The sequence below is a fragment of the Hyla sarda genome, chromosome 3 (assembly GCF_029499605.1).
Source record: "Hyla sarda isolate aHylSar1 chromosome 3, aHylSar1.hap1, whole genome shotgun sequence".
In the NCBI taxonomy this organism is placed as follows: Eukaryota; Metazoa; Chordata; class Amphibia; order Anura; family Hylidae; genus Hyla; species Hyla sarda.
The window spans coordinates 153234115-153259646 of record NC_079191.1 but is presented as its reverse complement, the minus strand read 5'-3'; the positions used below and the strand labels follow the sequence as shown (position 1 = coordinate 153259646).

The following is a 25532-nucleotide window of genomic DNA, read 5'->3' as shown; positions in this document are numbered from 1 at the left end:
TCTGTCTAAGTGCTCTCTGATGACACGTTTCTCGGGATCCGCCCAGTTTAGAAGAGGTTTGCTATGGGGATTTGCTTCTAAACTGGGCGGTTCCCGAGACACGTGTCATCAGAGAGCACTTAGACAGAAAAGAACAACCTTAACTTCAGAAGCTCATAAGTACTGAAAGGATTAAGATTTTTTAATAGAAGTAATTTACAAATCTGTTTAATTTTCTGGAGCCAGTTGATATATAAAAAGTTTTTTCCTGGATACCCCCTTTAAAGGTTGAATTGCAGAAGGTAGAAGTGATTCTCACACCTACTGGTAGGTGGTGTAGCTTTGCACCGAAAAAAGGACCTTTGCGCACAAAATAGCGACTTGACAAAAGCAGCAAATGATCGATACGTGACCACTGCATGGTCAAAAAGTTCCACAGGTAGGCAAAAAGAGTGAAAGTGTCTATATCAAAAGATGCATAAAAGTCGCTAAATATGTTGCTTGCGCCTGAACTGCGCCAAGAAAGACAAAAAAAAAATTTCTCTAAAAGCAATGATAAATCTTCCCCATGGTACCTTTCATATATCTGTCTGTGCTTTAATAAAATAGAAAAATGTGTCACAAAAGGCGGTCTCAAGTCCCTGAGGGTGGAACTCCTCCTCACGCCCCCTCCCCTTCCTATTCCTGCTTGATTGACTCAGGGCTCAATTTCCAGTTGACTATCAAAGAGGGATAGGGATGGGAATCAAGGAAGTGTTTTGGACAAACACCATTTGCTGCAGATAATCACAGATTACACTAAGCTAGACTGAAGCAGATGATTGTATATTCAATCTCTCACTATATAATATATATCTATATCTATATATATGTAAAAAAGACATGCAAATTAGCTCACCACACCACCTACACAGGTAGTGTGTCCTGCAAAACAGCTCAGGCTCCAGTTAAGAAGTCTCAGAACTGATTGGGATTTATGCCAAGCCAGAACTCTCCAGAAGGAAAGAGGACCCATCTGCAGACAGCTGTTGGGGTGTTTGCCCCTCGTCAGTACAGAGCAGGGTGATCTAGCTTGGCTGTGGTGAGAGGCCTGTGGCTTTAAACTGGGTCAGTACTTTCCTCAGGGAGAGGACACCTCTTCAGGTGTAATGGAGATTCAAGTAGGCCATTTATAACTCCGCGGGCTCCTGGGTAAAAAAAAACATGCAAATTAGCTCACCACCTGCCCCTCGTCAGTACAGAGCAGGGTGATCTGGCTTGGACCCTTGGATCTGGGTGGGTACTCACCACAGCCAAGCCAGATCACCCTGCTCTGTACTGACGAGGGCAAACACCCCGAAACAGCTGTCTGTAGATGGGTCCTCTTTCCTTCTGGAGAGAGTTCTGGCTTGGCATAAATCCCAATCAGTTCTGAGACTTCTTAACTGGAGCCTGAGCTGTTTTGGAGGACACACTACCTGTGTAGGTGGTGTGGTGAGCTAATTTGCATGTTTTTTTTACCCAGGGGCCCGCGGAGTGCTAAATGGCCTACTTCAATCTCCGTTACACCTGAAGAGGTGTCCTCTCCCTATATATATGTATCTATTTATATAAAACAATGTGTGTATGTTTCAGCATCACGTCCAAACGACTAAAGATATTAACATGAAACTTGGCACACATGTTACTTATATGTCAACAACAAACATAGGATAGATGATTTAACCCTTACTCACCCCCATTTGCCAGGGGCGGGGATGTTTAAAAGTCCCATACAAGTCAATGGGAAATATATGTTACTGCATAACTTCCAAACGGCTGGAGATATTTTGATAATACTTGGTCACATGTTACTTATATGTCCACCTAAAATATAGGATAGTTAATTTAACCCTTAACTACCCCCATTTGTGAGGGTCGGGGTTTTTGTTTAAAGTCCCATGCAAATCAATGGGAAATGTATGGTCCCACATAACTTCCGTGCGGCTGGAGATATTTCAATAATACCTGGTACACATATTACTTATATGTCAAATAAAAATATATGATAGTTAAATTAACCCTTACCTACACCCTTATATAAAAGAAGGGTTTTTGTTTCAAGTCCCATGCAAGTATATGGGACTTCCAGTACCTTACTCCACAAGCTCGGCATCTCCAGGTGAATGTGTCATTCCGGCTTGCAAGCCACACCCATCTCCCAAAGACATGCCCACATTTAAGCCCCATCCCTTTTATTATCTACCCTTTTTCTGCATCGGTCTGGCTTGCAAATCACGACCAGTTCCACAAAGCCGTGTGCCCTTCTATTTTCAGCTTAAAATATCTTCATCACAAATCACTCCCACAGGAGGTAGGGATATGAGGTCAAAAACTTCCTACTTTGTTAATTTTCCTCCCCAACAAGGATTAGGAAGGAAAAAAACTCAGCTAGTAAGTAAATAAATATTAATGACTAAAGAAAAGAACAAAAATACAAGACAGGTACTTACCTCTCCTTTCATCATTCGCACTTTTGCAAGCCACCATCCACAAGGCTCTTGGTCATTGGCTCTTGAGTAAACCTAAAAAAGGAGTGTACCAGAGACATACAGATAAAAGGTATATAGTAACAGATATTATTCTACATCTAATCATTAAGGCTGGGTGGGTCCAAAACTGTATGAAATCCTAAATGCAGAAAAATACTTCACTGTTCTGTCTCTACCTGTTTCCAGCACTTAGTATGTTACTGTCATAAAAAACAAAAAAAACTTGATATGTCATGTACATTTTTGATCAGTCAGGGTCGAGGTGCCCCACAGATAGCTAGAATGAAAAGAGAGAAGAACCCAGCTAAGCAATTGCTCCCCCCTTTCTCCTTACTGCAGATGACTGGCTCCATATACATTCTCTGCAGAACCTGTCTCTTGCAGGAGATGGCAAAAGAGAAAGCAGAGCGCTTCTCCTCATTCCTTCTAACGATCAATGAGGGGTCTCAGCACCCAGACCAGGACTGGTCAAAACTTTTGACATGTTCCTTTGAACCAGTAGCAAAGGGGCACACAGCAAAAAAAAAAAAAAGTTAGGAGTCAGGAGGCCACACGTAATGGGACATTTTTTCAATTTTTTTTCTTTTCTATAATGTTACTGTAGGGGAGTTGCAAAACTATAACTCCCAGAATGCTTGGTCAGCCAAAGGCACAAAAAAGGTTTATTTGCAGGGGTGTGGGAATTTAATAAAAAAAAATAAAAAAATACTGGTCCACGGGACTACCTACTATAATGATACCTTTTAATTTCTCAATAACATTCTCCAAAACAAAAAACAAACAACAAACAACAAAAAAAGGTTATATAATATAATTTGGTGGTTTTCTATTCTACGTCATTAATCTTGTGGTTGAGCCAACATGTTATTTTGATACTCTAGGCCGGCCTGATTACAGCAATACCAGATTTGTATAGTTTCCGTCACATTTTACTAATAAAAAAAATCTGAACTTTTTCCAATGTTTTTAACCCCTGTAGCCTTAAAAAAATAAATAAATTTAGCACACCAGGCTGTATGAGGGCTCATTTTTTGCACCATAATCTGTTTTTTGTATCGGTACCATTTTGGTATTGATCTGACTTTTTAAATCGCTTTTTAACTTTTTTTCTGGGATATTATAATCTGGGATATTATAAAAATTGCAATTCTGTGATTTGGTATTTTTTTCACATTTACATAATTTACCGTATGGGATACATAATGTTACATTTTAATAGTTCGTACAATTACGCACATAGCAATACTAAATATGTATTATTATGTTTACATGTTTTTATATAGGAAAAAGGGGGTGATTTAAACGTCTATCGTGTAAGGGGTTAAGGTGTGTCTTTTAAACCTTTATTAAAACTTTTTTTTATTTAGTTATTTTTTTTACACACAGACTTTTAGGAGGAATCATTAGATTCCTCATACAGATCAATAGAGTGCTATTAAACTGTACTGATCCGAGTGCTCTGTGATTCATTGATGGAGCCTAGTCCAACCAGGCTCTATCAATGACAGAGGCATGGGACACCACGGAACAGAGGTAAGCCCTCTGGCTGCCTCTATAGGTGATCCACCTCACTAGCCCACCAGGGAGCATTCACATGTCCCTTTAGATGCCGCTGTCAGCTTTGACAGCAGTAATCTAAAGGGTTAATAGCCAGCCGAGGCGATCGTTGCATGCTGTCTATTAGCGGCGGCCCCCAGCTACTGAGAACAGCCAGGGGCTGCAGAGTATGGAGCGGGCACGAGTCGGGAGCCCGCTACATACAGACTGCTGAGCACCACCGCGCCCTGCTTGCCCAAGTCCGGGCTAAGGGTCGGAAAAATTCACCTGCCCGGCACCCGGAACTGCATGTCCTGGGCATCGGGCAATAGGAATTCCACATCCCTGTATATTGTCATATTTTTTATATGGAAAATGGGAAAAGGAGGATGGATTTAACTGGTTAACAACCAAGGATGTGTATACACATCCTTGTGCCATTACCTGTGTATGGCATGGGCTCCAAACTGTGGCCCTAAAGGGGTTAAACTTAATATGGAAGGGGTGAAAGGATTATTATAAATTTTTTTTTTTTACTTTATTAGTCCCCTTTTAGGAGGAATCATAAGATTCCTGAAACAGATCAATGGAGTTCCACTGGAAATGACTAAACAAGTGAAATGTGATTCTTAACTTACTTCCACCTCATCCCCTTCAGTTATTTCCTTCTTGATATCAGGTAGGGGTGGCATCCTAACTTCATGGAAAGGAACCTGACGTTCCGGCTGCCAGCTAGAGAACAAGAGGTAACACTATGTTAAAAGAGAGTCTGTGTGTCCGCAGGAGACTTCGACTTGTAAGATAAAAAAAAGGGGATAGTTACTTGTTTTCAAAAACAACTGTGAGCGAATCTTCATGGACATCTTTGATGAATCCCTAAAAGCAGAACAAAAAAAAAAGTTAGGATAAAGAAAAACTTTGCACTATAATATTTATTCCAACCACATCATGTCTAGTTTTATAACTTTTAAACAAAAACACTTTTCATCAATAAAACCAGGCAGGAACTGATTTGGGAAACTCACAGGTTACTTCAGTTTCCTCTAACTATGCTGGAATTATTGCAGGTTTAAAGGAGCAGTCAGTCACCAGACATGTTATCCCCTGTCCGCAGAGGTCTGGCCGTTGGGGACCCCCGCGATCTCTGCAGTGGCACCCCAGTCATCCACTGCTTGAAGCGAACTCTGCTCCATGCCGGATAACTGGCGAACACAGCTGTCACACCCCCTCCATTCATGTCTATGGGAGAAGGCATGCAGGCTGTGTACTAGCAGTCACCCCTCCTCCCATAGACATGAATGGAGGGGGCGTGGTGTGCCCGTGACACTGCAGAGGCGGACTACCCCTTTAACTCCTTAACAACGCAGGACATATATTTACATCCGCCGCCGGCTCCCGCGATTTGCCGGGTCATATCGGGTCGGTCCCGGTGGCTAATACAGGACATCACTGATCGCGGTGATGCCCTGTATTAACCCTTCAGACGCGGCGATCAAAGCTGACCGCAGCGTCTGAAGTGAAAGTATCTCGGCTGCTCAGTCGGGCTGTTCGGGACCGCCGCGGTGAAATCGCGGCATCCCAAACAGCTTACAGGACACCGGGAGGGCCCTTACCTGCCTCCTCTGTGTCCGATCGACGAATCACTGCTCCATGCCTGAGATCCAGGCAGGAGCAGTCAAGCGCCGATAACACTGATCACAGGCGTGTTAATACACGCCAGTGATCAGCATGAGAGATCAGTGTGTGCAGTGTTATAGGTCCCTATGGGACCTATAACACTGCACTGCAAAAAAAAAAAAAAAGTTAAAAAAGTGTTACTAAAGGTCATTTAACCCCTTCCCTAATAAGTTTGAATCCACCCACCTTTTCCCATAAAAAAAAATAATAAAACAGTGTAAATAAAACAAAAAAAATAAAACATGTGGTATCGCCGCGTGCATAAATGTCCGAACTATAAAAATATATAATTAATTAAACCGCACGATCAATGGCGTACGCGCAAAAGCGTATTTATGGTCACTTTTTATACCATTAAAAAATGAATAAAAAGTGATCAAAAAGTCAGATCAAAACAAAAATCATACCGATAAAAACTTCAGATAACGGCGCAAAAAATGAGCCCTCATACCGCCCTGTACGTGGAAAAATAAAAAAAATAAAGTTATAGGGGTCAGAAGATGACATTTTTTAACGTACACATTTTCCTGCATGTAGCTATGATTTTTGTCCAGAAGTACGACAAAATCAAACCTATATAAGTAGGTATCATTTTAACCGTATGGACCTACAGAATGATAAGGTGTCATTTTTACCGAAATATGCACTGAGTAGAAACGGAAGCCCCCAAAAGTTACAAAATGGCGTTTTTTTCTGCGATTTTGTCGCACAATGATTTTTTTATCCGTTTCTCCATGAATTTTTGGGTAAAATGACTAAATGTCACTGCAAAGTAGAATTGGTGAAGCAAAAAATAAGCCATAATATGGATTTTTAGCTGGAAAATTTAAATGGTTATGATTTTTAAAAGGTAAGGAGGAAAAAACGAAAGAGCAAAAACTGAAAAACCCTGAGTCCTTAAGGGGTTAATGCTACTTTTTAACTCATTGGGTAATATACAGTTTATAAAATGACTATATGCAGCCATTTAGTCCGTGGGGAAAATATTTATAGTGTGAAAAAATTCAGCAAGGAATTCCATCTGTGGATGCTCGCTGTTCAAAATGACCTGTAATCTGCACTGAACTTCCGAGATGTAAACTGAGCTGCAGAATTACTATTGAAATCAATGAGAGGCTTCTGAAAGCAGAATCTCTGTGGTGTGAATATGGTTTCAGACCAACTTTGAGTCTAATGCGTTACCCTTATTTGAAAGCAGCCTTAGGGCTCATTTACATAGGTGTAAGGGTGCATGCACACTACGTTTCTTAAGATACGGGACCATATGCGGCTGGGGAGAGGGGGGCGGAGAGTCGGGGGCGCCGTATGCGGTCCCATATCTAATGTATTTCAATGAGCGACCGGAGTGAAACGCTGCCTCCGGTTGGCTCAGTTTTGCCCCCTATACGGTTTCCCGACTGGACCTAAAAACGCTGTTGACTAAGTTTTTAGGTCCAGTCGGGAAACCGTATACGGGCCAAAACAGAGCCGACCGGAGGCAGCGTTTCACTCCGGTCGCTCATTGAAATACATTATATATGTGACCGCATACGGCAGCATGCGGTTGCCCGGCCCCCAACTCTCCGCCCCCCCTCTCCCCAGCCGTATACGGTCCCGTATCTTAAGAAACGTAGTGTGCATGCACCCTAAGATTGCAGCGTTTTCTGCTATGAATTTGAATGGGGATGGGATGGGCTCTGCGTGGCAGATTTTAGGTAGTGGAATATATGCCGTAGACCCTATTGACTAGGGATCAACCGATATCGATTTTTTTTTAGGGCCGATACCGATAATCTGTGGAGGTTAGCCGATAGCCTATAATTTATACTGGAATATCGGTATAAATTATCGGCTATTTATTCCCCCGCCACCCCCCCCCCCCCCCCCGGGCAACAACGCTGCAGATCACTGATTTAAAGCGGGCGCTTTAAATCAATGAACTGCAGCGGCTTTTGCGGTGCCAGAGACCGCCGCCGCCGCCACCCGCTTCTCTCCCCCTGCCTGTCCGGGGGTCCTCCTGAGTCCTACCACCGCACCCCCAACCACCACCGCACCGCCCAGAGACCGCCACCGCTGCCCCATTGCCTCCCCCATTCCCGGTTTTATAATTACCTGTTCCCGGGGCAAGCGCTATTTCTGTCTCCAGCTGCATCCTCCTGAGCTGTCACTGTGCGCACTGACTGAGACGTCGCGTTGAGGACGTCACTAGTCATTGCGCAGCGCACAGCGTAACACAGGACACCGCAGGAGCCAGAAGTAGCGTGGAACTCAGGAACAGGTAATTATAAAACCGGGGCTGGGGAGGCAATGGGGTGGCGGTCTCTGCCCGGGGCGATACGGTGGGGGGTGCGGTGCGTTGCAGTGGGAGCGGTGCATTATCGGATTATCGGCAAGGTAATTGCCGATACCGATAACGTCCAAAATTGTGAATATCGGCGGATATCGTCCAAACCGATAATCGGTCGATCCCTACCATTGACCCACATTTTCTTCAGATTTTTAAGTTCTTAATATTACCAATATTACCATAGAACTATCTGTAATGATAATATGGGCATCCACATGCCAGAATGGTATCTCTCCTAGCCCAAGACCACAATGATTTACGCACACCTCATACAGCAATAGATTTGCATGTGGATCTACTCATTGCCAGGGTAAGGCCACACGTGGCAGCCTAGCCCATATCTGTTGCAATATATCCACATGCATTACACAAGGATTTTCCCCCTGCTACACTGAAAATCTGAAACAAAAAAATTACCTACAATGCAGGTTTTAGTATGTGGATTTCCAAAATACCAAATCTGCAATGTGTGAATTTATCCTCATATTACAATAACCACCTTTGTTCATGGTTATTATAGTTATAAGCTTGTACACAAAGTTCTGCAGTCAAATACTCCTGCTGGAATACCTCTCTAAAAATCAATATGTTAGAGCTAGCGCTGGGCGATATGACCAAAAATGAGTAGCACGGTATTTTATTTTTTTCATGCAAGACTGGGGGTTAACCTAATTTTCTAATAATTTAGACAAATTACTGCAGGTATTTGTGTGTGTGTGTGGGGGGGGGGGGGGGTCAGAACAATCAGTGTTTCTCAAGCAGGGTGCCTCCAGCTGTTGCAAAACTACAACTATAGCGGTATGCGGCCAAATTCATATCGTCTAACGGAAAAAAAATGGTATCCGGTATGAACCGGTATACCGCCCAGCACTAGTTAGAGCTGCACATTCTTATGTAACTCAATGGTCCTGATTTACTAAGAGTGGAGTGTAGGTTTCTCTGTGGGTTTTAAAGTGGTACTCAGCCCCTAGACACCTTATCCCCTATCCAAAGGGGATAAGATGTCAGATTGCGGGGGTCCCGCTGCTGGGTACCCACGGGATCTCGGCTGCAGCACCCACCTCAACGGCTTCCGGCAAAGCTGGAGGCTTCGGATCCCGACCATGCGAGCGGAAGAGCGTGACGTCACGACTCCGCCCCCTTGTGACATCACGCCCCGCCCCTCAATGCAAGTCTATGGGAGGGGACGAGACAGACGCCCATAGACTTGCACTGAGGGGTGCGACGTCACGCTCTATTCTGCCAGCGTGGTCGAGATCCAAAGCCTCCAGCGTTGCCGGAAGCCGTTGAGGTGGGTGCTGCAGTAGAGATCCCGGGGGTCCCCAGCAGCGGGACCCCCGCGATCTGACATCTTATCCCCTAGGGGATAAGATGTTTGGGGCGGAGTACCCCTTTAATTCCCCACAATTTTTTTCCCGCGGTATCTACTAAGGTTTCCCTACTGTCGGGTTTTCCCGAGCTCAAATTCACCACATTTTCTGTGGAAACCTTAGCAATTATGTTTTTTTGTGTGAAAATTTCGGGGACACGACCCTTTTCCAGATGACCACGCCCCTTTTTCAGGCTTTCTGAATAAAAGGGATAGACTGTTGGGTTTTTGCAATTCTGGCACAGACAATTTCTGGCGCACAACCCGACAACACGTTGGGTTTAGTAGGAATCGACCGATATCGCTTTTTTAGGGCCGATACCGATAATCTGTGACCTTTCAGGCCGATAGCCGATAACTTATACTGATATTCCGGTATAAGTTATCGGCTATTTCAACCACCCCCAGCCCCCCCAGAAGCCGCTGCAGATCAATGATTTAAAGTGGGCGCTTTAAATCAATGAACTGCAGTGTCTTTTGCGGGGCTAAAGACTGCCGCCACCACCCGCTTCTCTCCCCTGCCTGTCCTGGGGTCCTCCCTAGTCCAAACACGACCGCCCCTGCCACATTGCCTCCTCCATCCCCGATGTTATAATTACCAGTTCCCGTGGCCTGCGCTACTTCTGGCTACGGCGACGTCCTGAGCTGTCACTGTGCGCACTGACTGTGACGTCGCGTTGAGGACGTCACTCGTCATTGCGCAGCGCAGGACACCGCAGGAGCCAGAAGTAGCACGGACCCCGGGAACAGGTAATTATAAAACCTGTGATGGGGGAGGCAATGGGGCAGCGGCGTTGGTGGTCTCTGGCCGGGGACATTATCGGCATAGCGGCAAGGTAATTTCCGATACCGATAATGTCCAAAATCGTGAATATCGGCCAAAGCGATAATCGGATGATCCCTAGGGTTTACGATAGTAAATCAGGGCCAATATCTGCATTGCTTCTCTTTCTATATAGTCTGCTCTTGCAGATCACAAATTGAAAAGCACTTTAGGAATCAGCTAATGTCCAGTTCCCAGAATAATGAGATAGGTCAGGTATCTATAAACCTAGGTATGCAGTGCTTCCAGTCTAAATCAATATAACAAATGATGGGGAGTGACATAAAACATAACTTTTACTAGTTTATCACTAAAAACATATATTAAATAGTGAGTGTATACTTGGGCAAAAAGTTGGCCCTCCAAAAAGACGCGATATATGGACTCCTGTTAAAGTCAATCACAATATCTCGTCTCCAAATTGTAGCCCGACGCGTTTCTGACAAAAGTCAAATGTCTTCCTCAGGGGCATAAGAGGAGACAGTGACTCAGATGATGTTTAAGTATATTTAATTTAGCATAGAGAGATCAATACTCAGTTATTTGAGCAAAAAGAAATCAATATCTGAATGATATCCCAGTCGCTGATACAGTAGCGGCTTGGGTTGTGCCTGGAATGAGTAGATACAGTACACAATAAAACAGTGAGCAGGGAATGCCTCAAATGGTCCAGTCTGTAGACCTGTTTGAGTTGCTGCGTCCACGCTCGTCTCCTGCGCAAACACGCTGTGGCAGGGAGCCGTGCAGTTGTGCCGGCTACTGTGCGCACCAATGTCCAGTTCCCAAAAGCATAATCATACATAGTGCAGAATGCAGATTAACAAGATAACAGATATTATGTAAACAAGACTGACAAGGATATTGGGTGAGATTTCACAAAATCTGTACAGAGGAAAAGTTGAACAGATGCTCATAGCAACCAATTAGATTACTTTTTAATTTTTAAAAAGGCTTCTGAAAATGAGAAGCAAGCTTCTTTGTTGCAATTTTTCCCCTCTTCACAGGTTTTGATAAATCTCCCTAATTGTTTGATTAGAAATCTATAGAACAAAGAATCTATAGCCCTCAATACCCACCACACGCTTCTGCTTCCTGTAATGTGTCAACTGCCTGGTTATTGTACCATTATACTGACTGAGCAGGCAATTCCATTTAGAAATCTTTTTTCAGGGTCTGGAATAAGCTTATAACAGGAATCTGTCTGCCAAGAGCTGCAGGTATTGTTCACAGCTGTTAGGATGTAAAAGCAAACTGTACCTTTGCTGGAGCCAATTGTGGCTGCCAAATTTAGCTTCTTTTCCTGAACAAATTGTCAAGTAGGTGGAGCTGACTTACAGAACCCTGTATAAGGGTCAATGAGGATCAACAAAGTGAGGGCGAGCGAGGTGGTGTGCCAGGCTGTGGCACTTGAGCAGCTCAGCACCACCTCCTTGACACTAGGCTGAGAAATAAAAAAGGTATTTTTATAAGTTTGGCAACCGCCATCAGTTTCAGGAAAAGTACACAAAATAGTTTTTGTGACATGGCTTAAAAGAAAAAAATAGGCCCAAAAACTGCTCTTTTTGGTGCTTTGTAAGGCTAAGTTTCCACACAGTTTTTTTCTGACGTTTTTTAAAAAACTGCAAAAGTGGATCCAGTAGGAAGTAAAAGTATAAATCCTTCCTTGATATTTACCATTGCTTTTGAATAAACTTCTGGAATTGGCTTAAAAACTGCTGTAGCGGTGTTCCAAAACAATGCCAGGAAAAAACAGTGTGCAAACTTTTCTTATTGAAAGCCATGCGATTTAAAAATGTATGGGAGGGCTACAAGAGAAAACCACCACCAACTACCTAAAAAAAAAAAAATTAAAATAAAAAAAATATTTAAAAAAAATTCAAGAAACGATCTTATTGGTTTCTATGGGCAAATTTTTCTCTGCACAGGTTTTGATAAATCTCCCCCACTGTGTTTTGAAAAACACAATGGCTAACTGGCCACAGTTTTTATGGAAAGAATGTGAGGTGTTCTTCATGTCATTTACTTAGCTTTTACACATAAACTAACTAAAATAACTTTTATAACAAAATAAAAAAAATAAGCAGAGCAGAGTTGACACAGCTCACCCTTGTGCCTTTGCCACGACACTGACAGGACCAGACCCCAGCCCAACAATAGTAGTAGAAATGAAGAGAGAGTCCAGCGTGGCAAGTCAAGCAATGCTCAGCATTGCTTTATTCAGCAATCAGCCAACATGGAAGACAGGTGACGCGTTTCGTCCACAGTGCGTAGCCTTAGGTACGACTAAGGCTACGCACTGTGGCCGAAACGTGTCACCTGTCTTCCATGTTGGCTGATTGCTGAATAAAGTACCGAACATTGCTTGACTTCCCACGCTGGACTCTCTCTTCATTTCTAAAATAAAAAAATAGATATATTTTCCCCTAGACAAAGAGGATGTCCTTTGCAATACATAAGAAGGGAGTTTATCAAAAGTGGTTGTGGTATGCCTCTTTTTGTGAGCTTATATTCTTGCATTTATTTTGGTGGATGTGCACCAAATTTATCAATTTGGCATACAACATGTGGTAAATTTGATAAAACAGCACCCAATAATTGCTCTGCACAAACACTTTTCTAAGTGTGGGTTAGGGTTGGGTCATTTGAGAACTGTTTGCGCCAGAATTATGCAACTTTTTAGAAAGACGCACATAGTATATTCATGACCATTGCACAAGCCTATCCCAAAAAAAATGACTACTGTAAAACACCTTACAATTTTCTCCATTTCAAAACGCACACTTCTGACAAAAATGCTGTGCCAAACCGACAAAAAACCCTCAATATAATGATAAATGCTCCCTAAATTCCTAAGTATAAATGGATGAGAGAGATCTCTGTATGAACTCCTGACATTTCTACATAACTAGTTTTTTTTTTTTTTTTTAGAAAACAAATCTTTATCAGTACAGTAGTCCAACCATATGAACCCATTTGAAGTGCCCCTGTCATTTGAAAAAATTGTAATGTGTTGGAGACAGAGATCTATCAAAACCTGTCCAGAGGAAAAGTTGCTGAGTTGCTCATAGCAACCAATCAGATCACTTCTTTCATTTTTCTGAGGCCTTTTCAAAAAAATGAAAGAAGCAATCTGATTGGTTGCTATGGGCAACTCAGCAACTTTTCCTCTGGACAGGACTCGATAAATCTTCCCCTGGGTGTTCAGATCCCCATCAATGGCTAGAATGAGCCAGGAGAAGCGCATGGCCGAGTGCTTCTCTCCCTGTCTCGCTGCAGGAGACAGATGCTATAGTAAGTCTAAGGAGCTCGTCTCCTGCAGCAAGATAGGGAGAGCAGTGCTCATGCTTCCCCTGACTTTTTCTAATGAATAGTTTGGTCTGAATACCCAGAACCCAACCAAGCAAAAAAACTTTTGACATGTCTCAGGGACACTTCAAACGTTTTTCAAAAGGACATGTACATTTTAAAAGGGATTTTCCCACCTATCAAAAGGTATCCCCAAATCCATATGATAGGGTATAATCATGTGATCTTGAGAAGGGGGTCTTAAAAGGAAATCTGTCATCAGTATCACCCGCACTAACCTGTCATACAGGCTTGTAGTGTGGATGATACTGATCAAAACGATACTTACCGTGGTCCAAACCGTATGGCCGTTCTTTTGCTTTTTCTTCATATGTAAATGAGATCCTTGGGGGGTATGGGCAGAGCTATGACCCCTACGTTATCTTCAGCCAGGCAGGCGCTCTGCCCAGCTCATCCATATGCATAATCCCCCCCTCTCTGCTCGCACAGCAGGTTTACGCTTCACCCTGGAAGCCACACATGCGCAGTAGAGTAAACCAAGAGCAAGGAGGGAGGCAGATTATGCATATGGATGAGCCGGGTGGAGCGCCCGCCTAGCTGAAGATGACGTAGGGGTGCCCGGAGCTCCGGTCGTAGCTCTGCCCATGCCCCAAGGACCTAACTTCGCTTTTTGTTCATATGTAAATAACAGCAGAACGCTTGGACAGTTCGGGACACTGTAAGTATCGATTTGATCAGCATCATCCACACTACAAGCCTGTATGACAGGTTAGTGCCGGTGATACTGACGACAGATTTCCTTTAAGTCTCCCATCTGAATGGAGAGGCGGGACAGGCATCCACGTTGCCACTCCATTTTAGTAGAAGACTCAAGTCCCTGTTCAAGATCGCAGGGGAAGACAGCAGTCAGAACCCCAGCAATCATATAGTTATTCCTTATTGTGTGGATAGGTGATACCTTTGAAGATGGCAAAACCCATCTAACAAATATCTGTTCACACAGGTGTGATGCCGTGCGGTGGACATTGTTGCTGCAGTGTTGAGGCTGTGGGATTTGGCAGCAGTGTGGTTGTCACTCAATGGGCCTCATCCGGTGCCATTCCACTTGTAAGGTGACAATCGGTTGCCAGGGGACTGGCAGCAGGCTGTACTAATAGATCTGTAAGTACACTGCAATACAGTAGTGCTGCAGACTACTGTAGAAGCAATCGAAAGATTGCTTGTTCAAGTCCTCTATGCATTCTCATTTTATAAAAAAAAAAAATAATAATTATGTTATAGATCCTGCACAATGTTCTTTTGTTCGTTGGATAATCCATAGCCTTTCTACACAGGCCATTTATCAGGGACAAGCATTTGTATCAACCCTTTACTTGGGCCATTTATCAACTGAACGAAAGTTCCAAAAAATGTCCACTCTCAAGTGAAAGAGCCAGCGATAACCGTCCGAATGAGAAAATACATTCCTCAGCTGATCAGATCTTTTGTGTAGCCAATAAAATCATTGTTATAGGTTCATTCTTTTGTCAAAAACCAACCGGAAAAGCCTATTTGTCAATGGGACTTTGATTTCTGATGCTCATTTCACGAGTAAGATTCTATGCACAATAAATGCCAATTACGGGTGGCACAGATCCACAAAGATTCAGCAAGGACATTCCTTGGCTGACAATGATGACATTCTGCGCCGCACAAACAATCCATTGAGCGCATGTATGGTCTGGCGACACACTTGATCAAGACTTGTAGAGGTTCAGTAAACGAGCACCAATCACCTAGATCAGTTAGCAGAAGCCAATGCATAAGCGTTTTTAGCCTTATAGTCAAACTCGAGACTGAACAACAACCCATAAGTGTTATATTACTTTTGTTACTGCAAATACTATAATGCAATTTGTAGACTGCACAAAAAACATTGCAGAAAAGCGGAGATTTTTGACAAGTATACAACACATGCAATTCAATGGTTATTTGAGATGTAAATCTGACATATTCTCAATAAACATGCCAAGACACTGGGTATGCGTAGTCTAAAAGGTCTTTACAGAACAGACACGAGATTCCCTATCTGCAGGATAAGTTATCTAGACATTCTTGGGAACGCCTGTTTTACCAGCTGTAGCTAAATATCTGGTCAAGTGTGCCTGCACCTGTGCCCGCTCATCCAGGGCAGAGACTATCCTATGCCATATTTATATCACTTGTAACAGATCTTGTAACTAAGCAGGAAATCAGAGTAAATCTAAATCTGGGGAGAAAACCTGCCTCAGGCTGCATTCACACCTCGTTTTGACTGTACAGTTGCCGAATCCGGATGGGGGAGGGGATAACCCCGTACTCCCGTACCCCAGCCGGACCGGCGCTGAAATCCTTTTATTTTAAATGAGCCGACCGGAGTCAAATGGTAACTCCGGTCGGCTCATTTTTGACCCGTATCCGGTTTCCTGACCTAAAGCGGTAGTATACTACGGTTTTAGGTCCGGTCACAAAAGTCCACACACTCTTCAGTTCCAGCATGGGGATAGACAGGCCACACTGAACAGTAGCCCAGGCAAATGTACCACGCTCAGTTAAGTTCCATACACAAGTCCTTTTCATCAGAAGGGAATTTGGGCACCTAACTTCGCTGAACGTGGTATGGTTGCCTCAAGAACAGCATCGCCTGCATCTCCCATCACGTGAACTTACAATTTGCACTTTAGGAATGTTAAACTAGAGCTGGGCGGTATGACCAAATGTGTGTATCACTGTATTTTTGTAACTTATGGCGGTTCCACGGTAAATAACGGTATTTCTTTCACCCCCCGCCAAATCATGTTACCTGCCAGCGGTGTTATGCTCCCCCCAAATTAATTATCAGCCCTGCGGAGTACTACTTACGTATGTCACCCGCAAGCACTGCCCTCCTCCTCTTTGTTGCGGGCCGCCTGTGCTGGAACTCTGTACTGTACGCAAGTGGTCTCCAAACTGCGGATCTCCAGATGTTGCAAAACTACAACTCCCAGCATGCCCGGACAGCCAATGGCTGTCCGGACATGCTGGGAGTTGTAGTTTTGCAACAGCTGGAGGTCTGCAGGTTGGAGACCACTGCTGTACTCTTTATCCCTATGCCCGGCCTGCAAAAGATAAAGAAAATAAACTTTAACTTACCTACATCGGCCTTATGCTGTTCCTTGGGACTGGAACGTCGGACAGCCGTCAGCCAATCACCGGCCAGAGCGATGTCCCGCCCCGGCCAGTGATAGGCTGAGCCCACTGTCATGTAAGAAGCCGGCCAGAGCTCCTAACATGACAGTGGGCTCAGCCTATCACTGGCCAGGGCGGGACATCGCTCCGGCCGGTGACAGGCTGATGGCTGTCCGACGTTCCCGTCCCCAGCGTAAGGCCAACGTAGGAAAGTTAAAGTTTATTTTCTTTATCTTTTGCAGCCCGAGCATAGGGATACAGCGTACAGCAGTGGTCTCAAACTTGCGGACCTCCAGCTGTTGCAAAACTACAATTCCATGCATGTCCGGACAGCCGTTGGCTGTCCAGGCATACTGGGAGTTGTAGTTTTGCAACATCTGGTGGTCCGCAGGTTGGAGACCACTGGCGTACAGTATAGAGTTCCAGTGATAATTAATTGGGGGGGGGGGGGGAGCAGAACAGCGCTCGCGGGTAACATATGATTTGTTACTCCACTGTCCCTGCAGACCGGAGACCTACTGCTATCAGCCATAGCAATAGGTCTCCAGACCAGAGAAGCAGTGGAGCACCAAAGTGAGACAGTATGGGGGCCTACAGCTATATTTGGGGGCACAGAGGGGGCCTAACAACATTATGGGGATGCAAAGCGGGTACTATTACTGTGTATGACAAACATGGGGAGATTGTAAATAGGTGGGTATTGCACTGCAGAAAGGAGCCTAAAATGTTTGTTTGGCTGGTTCTGTTGAGAAGTCTGATTTGGGAGAAATCTTAATGGCGGTCTAGGCCAGATAGTGAAGTAAACAACTCCAGTTAAAGTCACCTGTAAATCGGGGGACTGGGGAAATAGGGAGAGGAACGGGGCCTGTTATAGAAGAAAGTAAAGCATATGAATTATACTATAATCATTACAAAATGTCTCTAATATGAGGGTACATTTTTTTGGGAATGGGCTGTCAAGGGGTACTATAGCAAAAATGTTGAGAACCACTGCCTACTACCGTATAAATGCGAGTATTAGCCGTTCCAAATATAAGCCGAGGCCCCTAATTTCCCCCAAAAAACCTAGGAAAAAAATAAAAGTTATTGACTCGACTATAAGCCTAGGGTGGGAAATACATCATCCAGACCTCCCCCCCCCCTTCATCATCCAGACCCCCCTTTTGTTTTTTACTCACCGGGCCGTCCATCTTCGGCCATCTATGCTGCAGGGACTGTCCGGTGGGGAGGGTTAGTCATTCTGGGCTGTCCATCGTCACCGGGAGGCCCTCTTCTCCGCTCCAGGCAGGCCATGGACTAGTGACGTTGCGTTGACTAGTGACGTTGCGCGCAGGGACGTCCGTGCACAGCAGACGTCCGTGACGTCCCTGCGCATGAACGTCCCTGCGTGGTGGCATCAAAGCAGCGTCACTAGTTCGGGGGCGGCCCGGAGCGGAGAAGAGGGCCTCCTGGTGAAAATGAACAGCACGGAACGACTAGCACCCCACACCGGACGGTACTTGCAGCATAGATGGACGAAAATGGACGGGCCGGACCATCCCCTCACAGCTAGGTTTTTGTTCACTCGAGTATAAGCCGGGGGGTGGCGTTTTCAGCACAAAAAAATCGTGCTGAAAAACTCTGCTTATACTCGAGTATAAACGGTACATTTCGCACATTCAAATGAATAGATCTGAAGGGGGCACGTTAGGTGTATGTCAGAATTCCATTCTCCAGGTTCCCGCCATATACCACTAAATTAGCACTGTATTAAGTGTGACCCTAACATAGTTTTTTTTCTTGCATGATGTGAATGGGGCCTAAAAATGTAAAAAGCCCACACTGAGGGAAGCCTGCTTATAAATAGAAAGACCAACACATTTCAAAGAGCTGACAATGTGCCTCAGGAGGGCAGAGTGACAGGAACAGCTGAAATACTTTGTACTGAAACTCTCAGCTCCCTGGCCACATACTTTAGGTGTCTGTTTTTGTTACATACAAGCAAATAATTGTAGAGTTTCATATCTGTGCAGAAATAAAGTAGGATTATAACAAAAGTATCAACCTAGTAAAATAGAACACACTTTTCCAGGAGACGTACAGTAGTGGATCTGTTTCTATCCAACCAGGGTCCGCAAGAAAAAAAAAGGGTAGCACTAAGCTTTACCACAAAATAATTCAGATCTGTATTTCAATGGCAGTGCTAGCGAGGCCCAACAATTTAAAAAACAAAAAACAAAAATAAAACCCCTACTTGTATCAAGCAAACTTGTGCTGGTTCTTACAGGAAATACCTGACAAGCCTATTGTCAGACATTGCAATTTAGATGAATGCCTATAATGCAAAGGGACAATACATTTTTTCCTCCATTTGATGACTAGACAGTACACGGATTAATGACTCCACTTCCCAGATACCGAATCACCATAGCAAGGCTTGTGCAGACATTGAAATAGCAAAGAATGCCGAGAGTTTTCTACATGGACAGGTGCAGAACCGTCAATGTAGCTCTAGGTAATATTACAAGTTGTAGATTATATCTGTATGTAAACTGGTGGACAACTTCAAAATGAAGTGAAAAGCAGAGATTCTAATGAAACTGAATGGACAATGCTGTACAATTTAGGACAGAGTTTCCCAACCAGGGCACTGCCAGCTGTTGCGAAACTACAATTCCCAGCATGCCCGGACAGCCAAAGGCTGTCCGGGCATGCTGGGAGTTGTAGTTTTGCAACTTTTGGAGGCACTCTGGTTGGAAAACACTGCCTTAGGAGATATCCAAATGCCAACCTTACCCATTACCCAACTTGTCTATGAAAAGTCTTGCTTACTGGCTACTACACAGCAGTCCCAGCCACATAGGTAACCACACTTGATCTCTAAGATTCCTGGCGGAGGTCAATGGTGTCACTCATTGAATGTTATGTATGCATCTTGCAGGTAAAGCTAACCGCTAGTGCGGAGTGTGGTTTTTGAAGAGACCCAGAAATGTATTAAAAGGGTACTCTGCACCCCTAGACATCTTATCCCCTATCCAAAAGGATAGAGGATAAGATGTCAGATCGCCGGGGTCCCGCTGCTGGGGACCCCCGGGATCTCGGCTGCAGCACCCACCTGGACGGTTTCCACCTCACATCGGGAACGCTGGAGGCTTCGGATCCCGACCACAATGGCGGACGAGCGCGACGTCACGACTCCGCCCTGTGACACGTCACGCCCTGTCCCCTTAATGCAAGTCTATGGGAGGGGGCGTGACGGATCTCCCATAGACTTGCATTGAGGGGGCGGGGTGTGACGTCACACAGGGCGGAGTCGTGACGTCACGCTCATCCACCATTGTGGTCGGGATCCGAAGCCTCCAGCGTTCCCGGTGTGAGGTGGAAACCGTCCAGGTGGGTGCTGCAGCCGAGATCCCGGCCATTATTACATAATGGTCATTTGAAAAAAAAATTATGTAAATAGCTCTTTATAGCTCTTTTACTAAAGGAAAACTTGCTCATACTAGGCAAATCAGTCTCCTCAAGTCTCTTCAGTGAGAATCTGTGCACAAGCTAGGTTTAAAGGTGCCCATATGCATTACATTGAGTCTAGGTTCACATCTACAATGTTTTTTCCCCCCACTCATCTGATACATCAATGACGCAAAAAGGACAAAATGGAGCCAGCAGTTCCGCTGCATGATAGACACCAGCAGCACCTGACGTGCCCCACTGACTTTAATGGGGTCCATGGTGTCCCAGCACAGTGTCCATCAAGTGACTGGGCAAAATAAAGCTGCATTCTGTGCCTTTTAGTCCCGTATTGTGGACGAAGCCTGCAACAGAGGCATCCAATGGAAAAAAGGTTCTAAAAAAGATTGTTGGTCCTTCTCTTTGCCCGGGGTCGCTGATCATGTATGGCACAGTACGAAAACCTGTAAAGGCCAATACGGGATAAAAAGACCATGTTTATTCTTTTTGACGGGTGAATTTCAGCGATGGAAAGCTCTGCTGTTGAAATTCTTTCATGTGCACTTTGCAGTGCTGCACCTGAATAAGGGTATGCTCACACTGTGAAAAGGACTAGGAATCATTTCGGCCACAAATTCTGCCATCTCCTGCTCACAGTTGAATTTTGCGCAGAACTTGCACTGAAATAAGAGTGGAATTTAAATAGCACAGAATTTAAAGAAGAAATCAGGAGGACCAGTAAAAGATCAGCCATTCTGGGGTGTGATTCTTGCAAAAATTCTGCACCAATTCCACTCTAAAGGCATTAAAGGGGTACTCCACCCCTAGACATCTTATCCCCTATCCAACGGATAGGGGATAAGATGTCTGATCGCTGGGGACCCCCGCAATATAGCATGCAGCAGCCACCTGTTTCTGCTCCGGAAGCTCTGGAGGGTCTGAGTTCCAACCACCGGAATGGAAGTCTGTGACGTCACGACTCTGCCCCCGTGTGACATCACGCCCCCTCCCATAGAGTTGCATTGAGGTGATGGGGTATGCCATCACACGGGAGTGGAGTCATGACATCACGGACTTCCGTTCCGGTGGTCGGGACCCAGACCCTCCAGCGCTTCCGGAGCAGAAACAGGTGGGTGCCACATGCTATATTGCGGGGGTCCCCAGCGGCAGGACCCCCGCGATCAGACATCTTATCCCCTATCCTCTGGATAAGGATAAGATGTCTAGGGGTGGAGTACCCCTTTAAGTCAGGAATGGGCTTTTACCCGTAGATTCTGCCAGAAGAACGAGCATGTTAATCTGTTGGTCGGAATACTATTCCATGTGAGAAATGCCGTCGGCAGGAAATGCCTCAGTGTGAACAGAGCGGTGGAAAGACCACTAAAGTCAGGGGAACTTTCATTGAAGCAGAACCCTACAAATAAATCCCTTGTCAATTCGTCAGAGTGATCATACCCCTATCAAGTGGCTCTCCAAAGGGAAATTCTCTTCCGGAAAATCCAGTGTGTATATGGTCCCTAAGGCTGAGATAACGATAGCGAACGATTGTGCAAGTTTGCCGGCAACCTTGTGCAGTCATTGGTGGCTAGGTTATGTGGCTTCATCTTAAGGCAGTGTATCCCAACCCGGGTGCCTCCAGCTGTTGCAAAACTACAACTCCCAGCATGGGAGTTGTAGTTTTGCAACAGCTGGAGGCACCCTGGTTGGGATACACTGTCCTAAAGGCAACACACTACCTAGCTAGAAATGGTTATATACAGATGGTTGACTCTTCCTTTTGGAGAATACTCTCAACTGGCTAATATAGAAAATATCTGGATTCCAGGAAGAATTGTTAAAACTAATGCTGGGCGGTATACCGGCTCATACCGAATAGCAGTGTGTTTTTTCTGTACGATATGAATTTTTCCCTATACCGCAATACTGGTCTCTCCCCCCCCGAACGAATCAACTGCAGCGCTGTCGGGGGGACTAAGCATGTTACACGCAGGTGCTGGTCAGAAGCTCTGCAGCGCCCGTAGCCCACTGGCTTTCAGAACAGAAGTCCTGCGCCAGTGGCTCAAAACTCATTCACTTCCAGCGCCGCGGCTCACAGGAGGAGGAGAGCAGCGCCTGCGGGTAACACGATTAGTCGCCCGATGTGGGGACAGCGGTGGGTGGGGTTGGGGGTGAAGAAAAGCAGAGCAGCACCCGTGGGTCATATATGATTAGTTCCCCAGCGCACTGCGGCTGACAATTCATTTGAGGGGAGGGGGGTTTGGGGGAAAGGAGTATAAAAATAAAAAATACCGTCAAAACGTCCATAAACGTTTGACATTTTTTGGTCATACTGCCCAGCACTAGTTAAAACATCTCTACAGAACACTGGACCAGTAAAAAGTGATAATGACCACAAGGCTGGTGGCCCTGGAGAGCCCATGCTCCTGAGAATGTCACTAAGAACAGGTGACGGGTACAAGTGAAGTTTACAAACACTGAGCCGTCTCCTAGCAGACCTGTACATGCCTACAAACTAGAACAAAAGGGTGAGACTGATGAAACCTGTCCAGAGGAAAAGTTGCTGAGTTGCCCATAGTAACCAATCAGATCACTTTCATTTTTTTAAAGGCCTCTGAAATGAAAGCAGTGATCTGATTGGTTGCTATGGGTAACTCAGCAACTTTTCCTTTGGACAGGTTTGATAAATCTCCCCCAGATTGAAGAGCACATGTGATGTAATAGCTGCACTATGTGAACACACTCCTGACCAGTCACCACAACACTATCTCATCATGGTTTATTATAGCATTATACAGGTCAGTGACTATAAGGAAGGTCTGAGATCTCAGCCTATATGTGATGGTTTATATAACAGAGATATAGGAAGTCATGTACCACAATGGGGTTTCACATGAGGTTGATCCATAAATGACCAGCACCATGGGCAGATGAAACACATACAGCAGCTTGAGCTCTGCTACATGTGTATAGTATGGAGTCCTGTCCATTGGGATCCATAGGACAGTAGAGGAGAAGCACTGGTACCCATGATGCTGTTCTCAGCTGAGATCCCATCATATCGCCAATTCTCCGATCCCGGTGCATGGAGGACCGGCGACCCGGCTGTCACCTCAGAGAGCGGCCCCTCCGGCCCGTGCACGACAATGCCCCCACTAGACTGCAGAATACCGCCGCGGCCTCCTCCGGCCGCCATCACCGCACACAGATCACAGCGACCCCCACAGGCGCCGGCTCCCGCCAGTGCTGCAGTGAGTCTGAGCGGACCCTGCCCTCTAATCCCATTATTCCGGTAACCGGCCCGTAGATTGGGGTTACCTTGTAGAAAGCTCCGTTAGAGCCGCGCACTTCCACCGTCAGGTCCTCCATGTTGGAAACGCAAAGGGCTATGGGAAGGATTTCTAGAAAGTTTCTGCGTCATCCAAGGAGGGAGGGAGAGAGAGAATCTGAGGGCGGGGAAAGGGGCGGAGCCCTACTACAGGAAGCAAAGGGCTGCGGTGCTGTGTGAGGGAGAGATGGCTGAGGTGTGTGCTAATGGCGGGAACCAGCGAGGTGTAAGCGCGGCCATGAGGGGGACTGGTACGGGAGGTGTGGAGGAGGGGTCCTGTAATCTGCCTAACATGGACTACGGGGGCGGGAAGCGTGTCCCATAAAGTGCCCTGCATGTGTTACCTTCTAAATATAGCGCCCTGCCATCCGAGCCCTAAATAGAAGTAGTGTGACTTATCGGAGGAGCTCTGTGTGTCACACACGGCTGTGGTAAAAGAGACTCACTCGGTTACTTATAACTACGTAGTATTACCTCATGAAGTTATACAACTGATGACCAAGTCCTCCATTACAACCAATGCTTTCATCACAACTTCACAGTAGGTTTTACTGCAGTGACTGGTAAGTCTCTGTTCACACTGCGTCTCCACTCTGTCCAGGTATACTGTGGCGTACAGCAGTAGGTGCCATTCATTTCAATGTCCTGAAAGGAATCGCCTAGGTCAGTGTTTCCCAACCAGGGTGCCTCCAGCTGTTGCAAAACTACAACTTCCAGCGTGCCCAGACAGCCTATATCAGTGTTTCCCAACCAGGGTGCCTCCAGCTGTTGCAAAACTACAGCTTCCAGCGTGCCCAGACAGCCACTGACCTAGTACAGTGGTCCCTCAAGTTACAATAGTAATTGGTTCCAGGACGACCATTGTTGAAACCATTGTATGTTGAGACCATATCTCTATGGAAACCTGGTAATAGGTTCTGAAGCCACCAAAATGTCATCCAAAAATAGGAAAAAGTGAGGATTAAAGATAAATAAGTAGATAACTAATACAGATAAAGCAAATCCTTACATATAAAAGTAAGAAAGATCTGCTGGGAGCTGTAAATCGCTGTCTGTTTCAGTGTTTCCCAACCAGGGTGCCTCCAGCTGTTGCAAAACTACAACTCCCAGCATGCCCAGACAGCTACGGCTGTCCGGGCTTGCTGGGAGTTGTAGTTTTGCAACAGCTGGAGGCACCCTCTTTGTGAAACACTGGTCTATGTAGAGGACAGAAGCTTCTTCGGGGTCCTGTACAGAACACGCAGTGTCCAAAAAAAAGTAAAATGTAGCCGCCCTCACCTGATGTCTAAATGAGCAGCTAACCCTGGCACAGGTAAAGAGTACAAAACATCTAATACCGCCCTGTACTGTAGGGGGCGCTACCAGACACCAGTAAGTGCATGCACTTTAGGAATACAGGTGTTTTACGATTGGACGGTTCTTCCAGCCATTGACATGTTTCGCACATCTGGACTGTCCATAGCATTGTATGTTGAGTCTGGTTTCAAGTTACAATGGTCCAGAAAAGACCATTGTATGTGGAAACTATTGTATGTTGAGGCCATTGTAAGTTGAGGGATCACTGTATGCTTAGGCTTGTTCTGCTGGTGATAAGGCTGCTGTGCTATTGAGTCCCCATAATTAGCCGAAATCAGACCTAAAGTCAGTGGGTGACTGAATAAATGGTGCCCACTGCTGCATGCCACAGTATAAGTTAGCGGGATACTGACCGCTACCTGTGACGGACAGCACAAACGCAAGGTGAATCGAGCTCAAGGCCAGGTTGACTATGTTTAGGAGTAAGCCTGGATACCTGCAAAAAGGTAGCTGCTGTATACTGTGGCAAGGCCTATTGAGTTTAATAGACCAAAACATACTCCACTAGTGATGACCCTCGGTCAGCTACTAAATGTATACTTTTATTTTGCAGGACTCAAAAGTATAGTCTAGAGTCCCACAAAAAAAAAAACACATATATCTACCAGTAAACTGCATTTAAGGCATCGAACACAATGGGTGGGATATTCAAAGAATTTAGTGCCACCTTTGTTGCTTTAGCTGTGCCACATTTGCTTAAAGCGCAACTG

The 25532-nt window shown here is 45.2% G+C and overlaps 1 protein-coding gene across 4 annotated transcripts in view; it reads right to left on the bottom strand.

Annotated features, from left to right (window-relative positions):
* Positions 1–24026, bottom strand: part of FXR1 (FMR1 autosomal homolog 1) — a 64177-nt gene extending 40151 nt beyond the window's left edge. The window contains exons 1-4 of one of the 4 annotated variants that reach the window (XM_056565284.1): positions 23941–24026; positions 4849–4901; positions 4664–4757; positions 2451–2522 (exon numbers count right to left, since the gene is read on the bottom strand). In XM_056565284.1, the coding sequence (XP_056421259.1) occupies positions 2451–2522; positions 4664–4717 (126 nt within the window). In that variant the 5' untranslated portion in view covers positions 4718–4757; positions 4849–4901; positions 23941–24026. Of the gene's footprint in view, positions 1–2450; positions 2523–4663; positions 4758–4848; positions 4902–23456; positions 23741–23810; positions 23898–23940 lie in introns of those variants that run through there. The other 3 variants (XM_056565283.1, XM_056565281.1, XM_056565282.1) reach the window with 3 other exon arrangements.
* Between the last annotated feature and the right edge of the window lie 1506 nt (positions 24027–25532).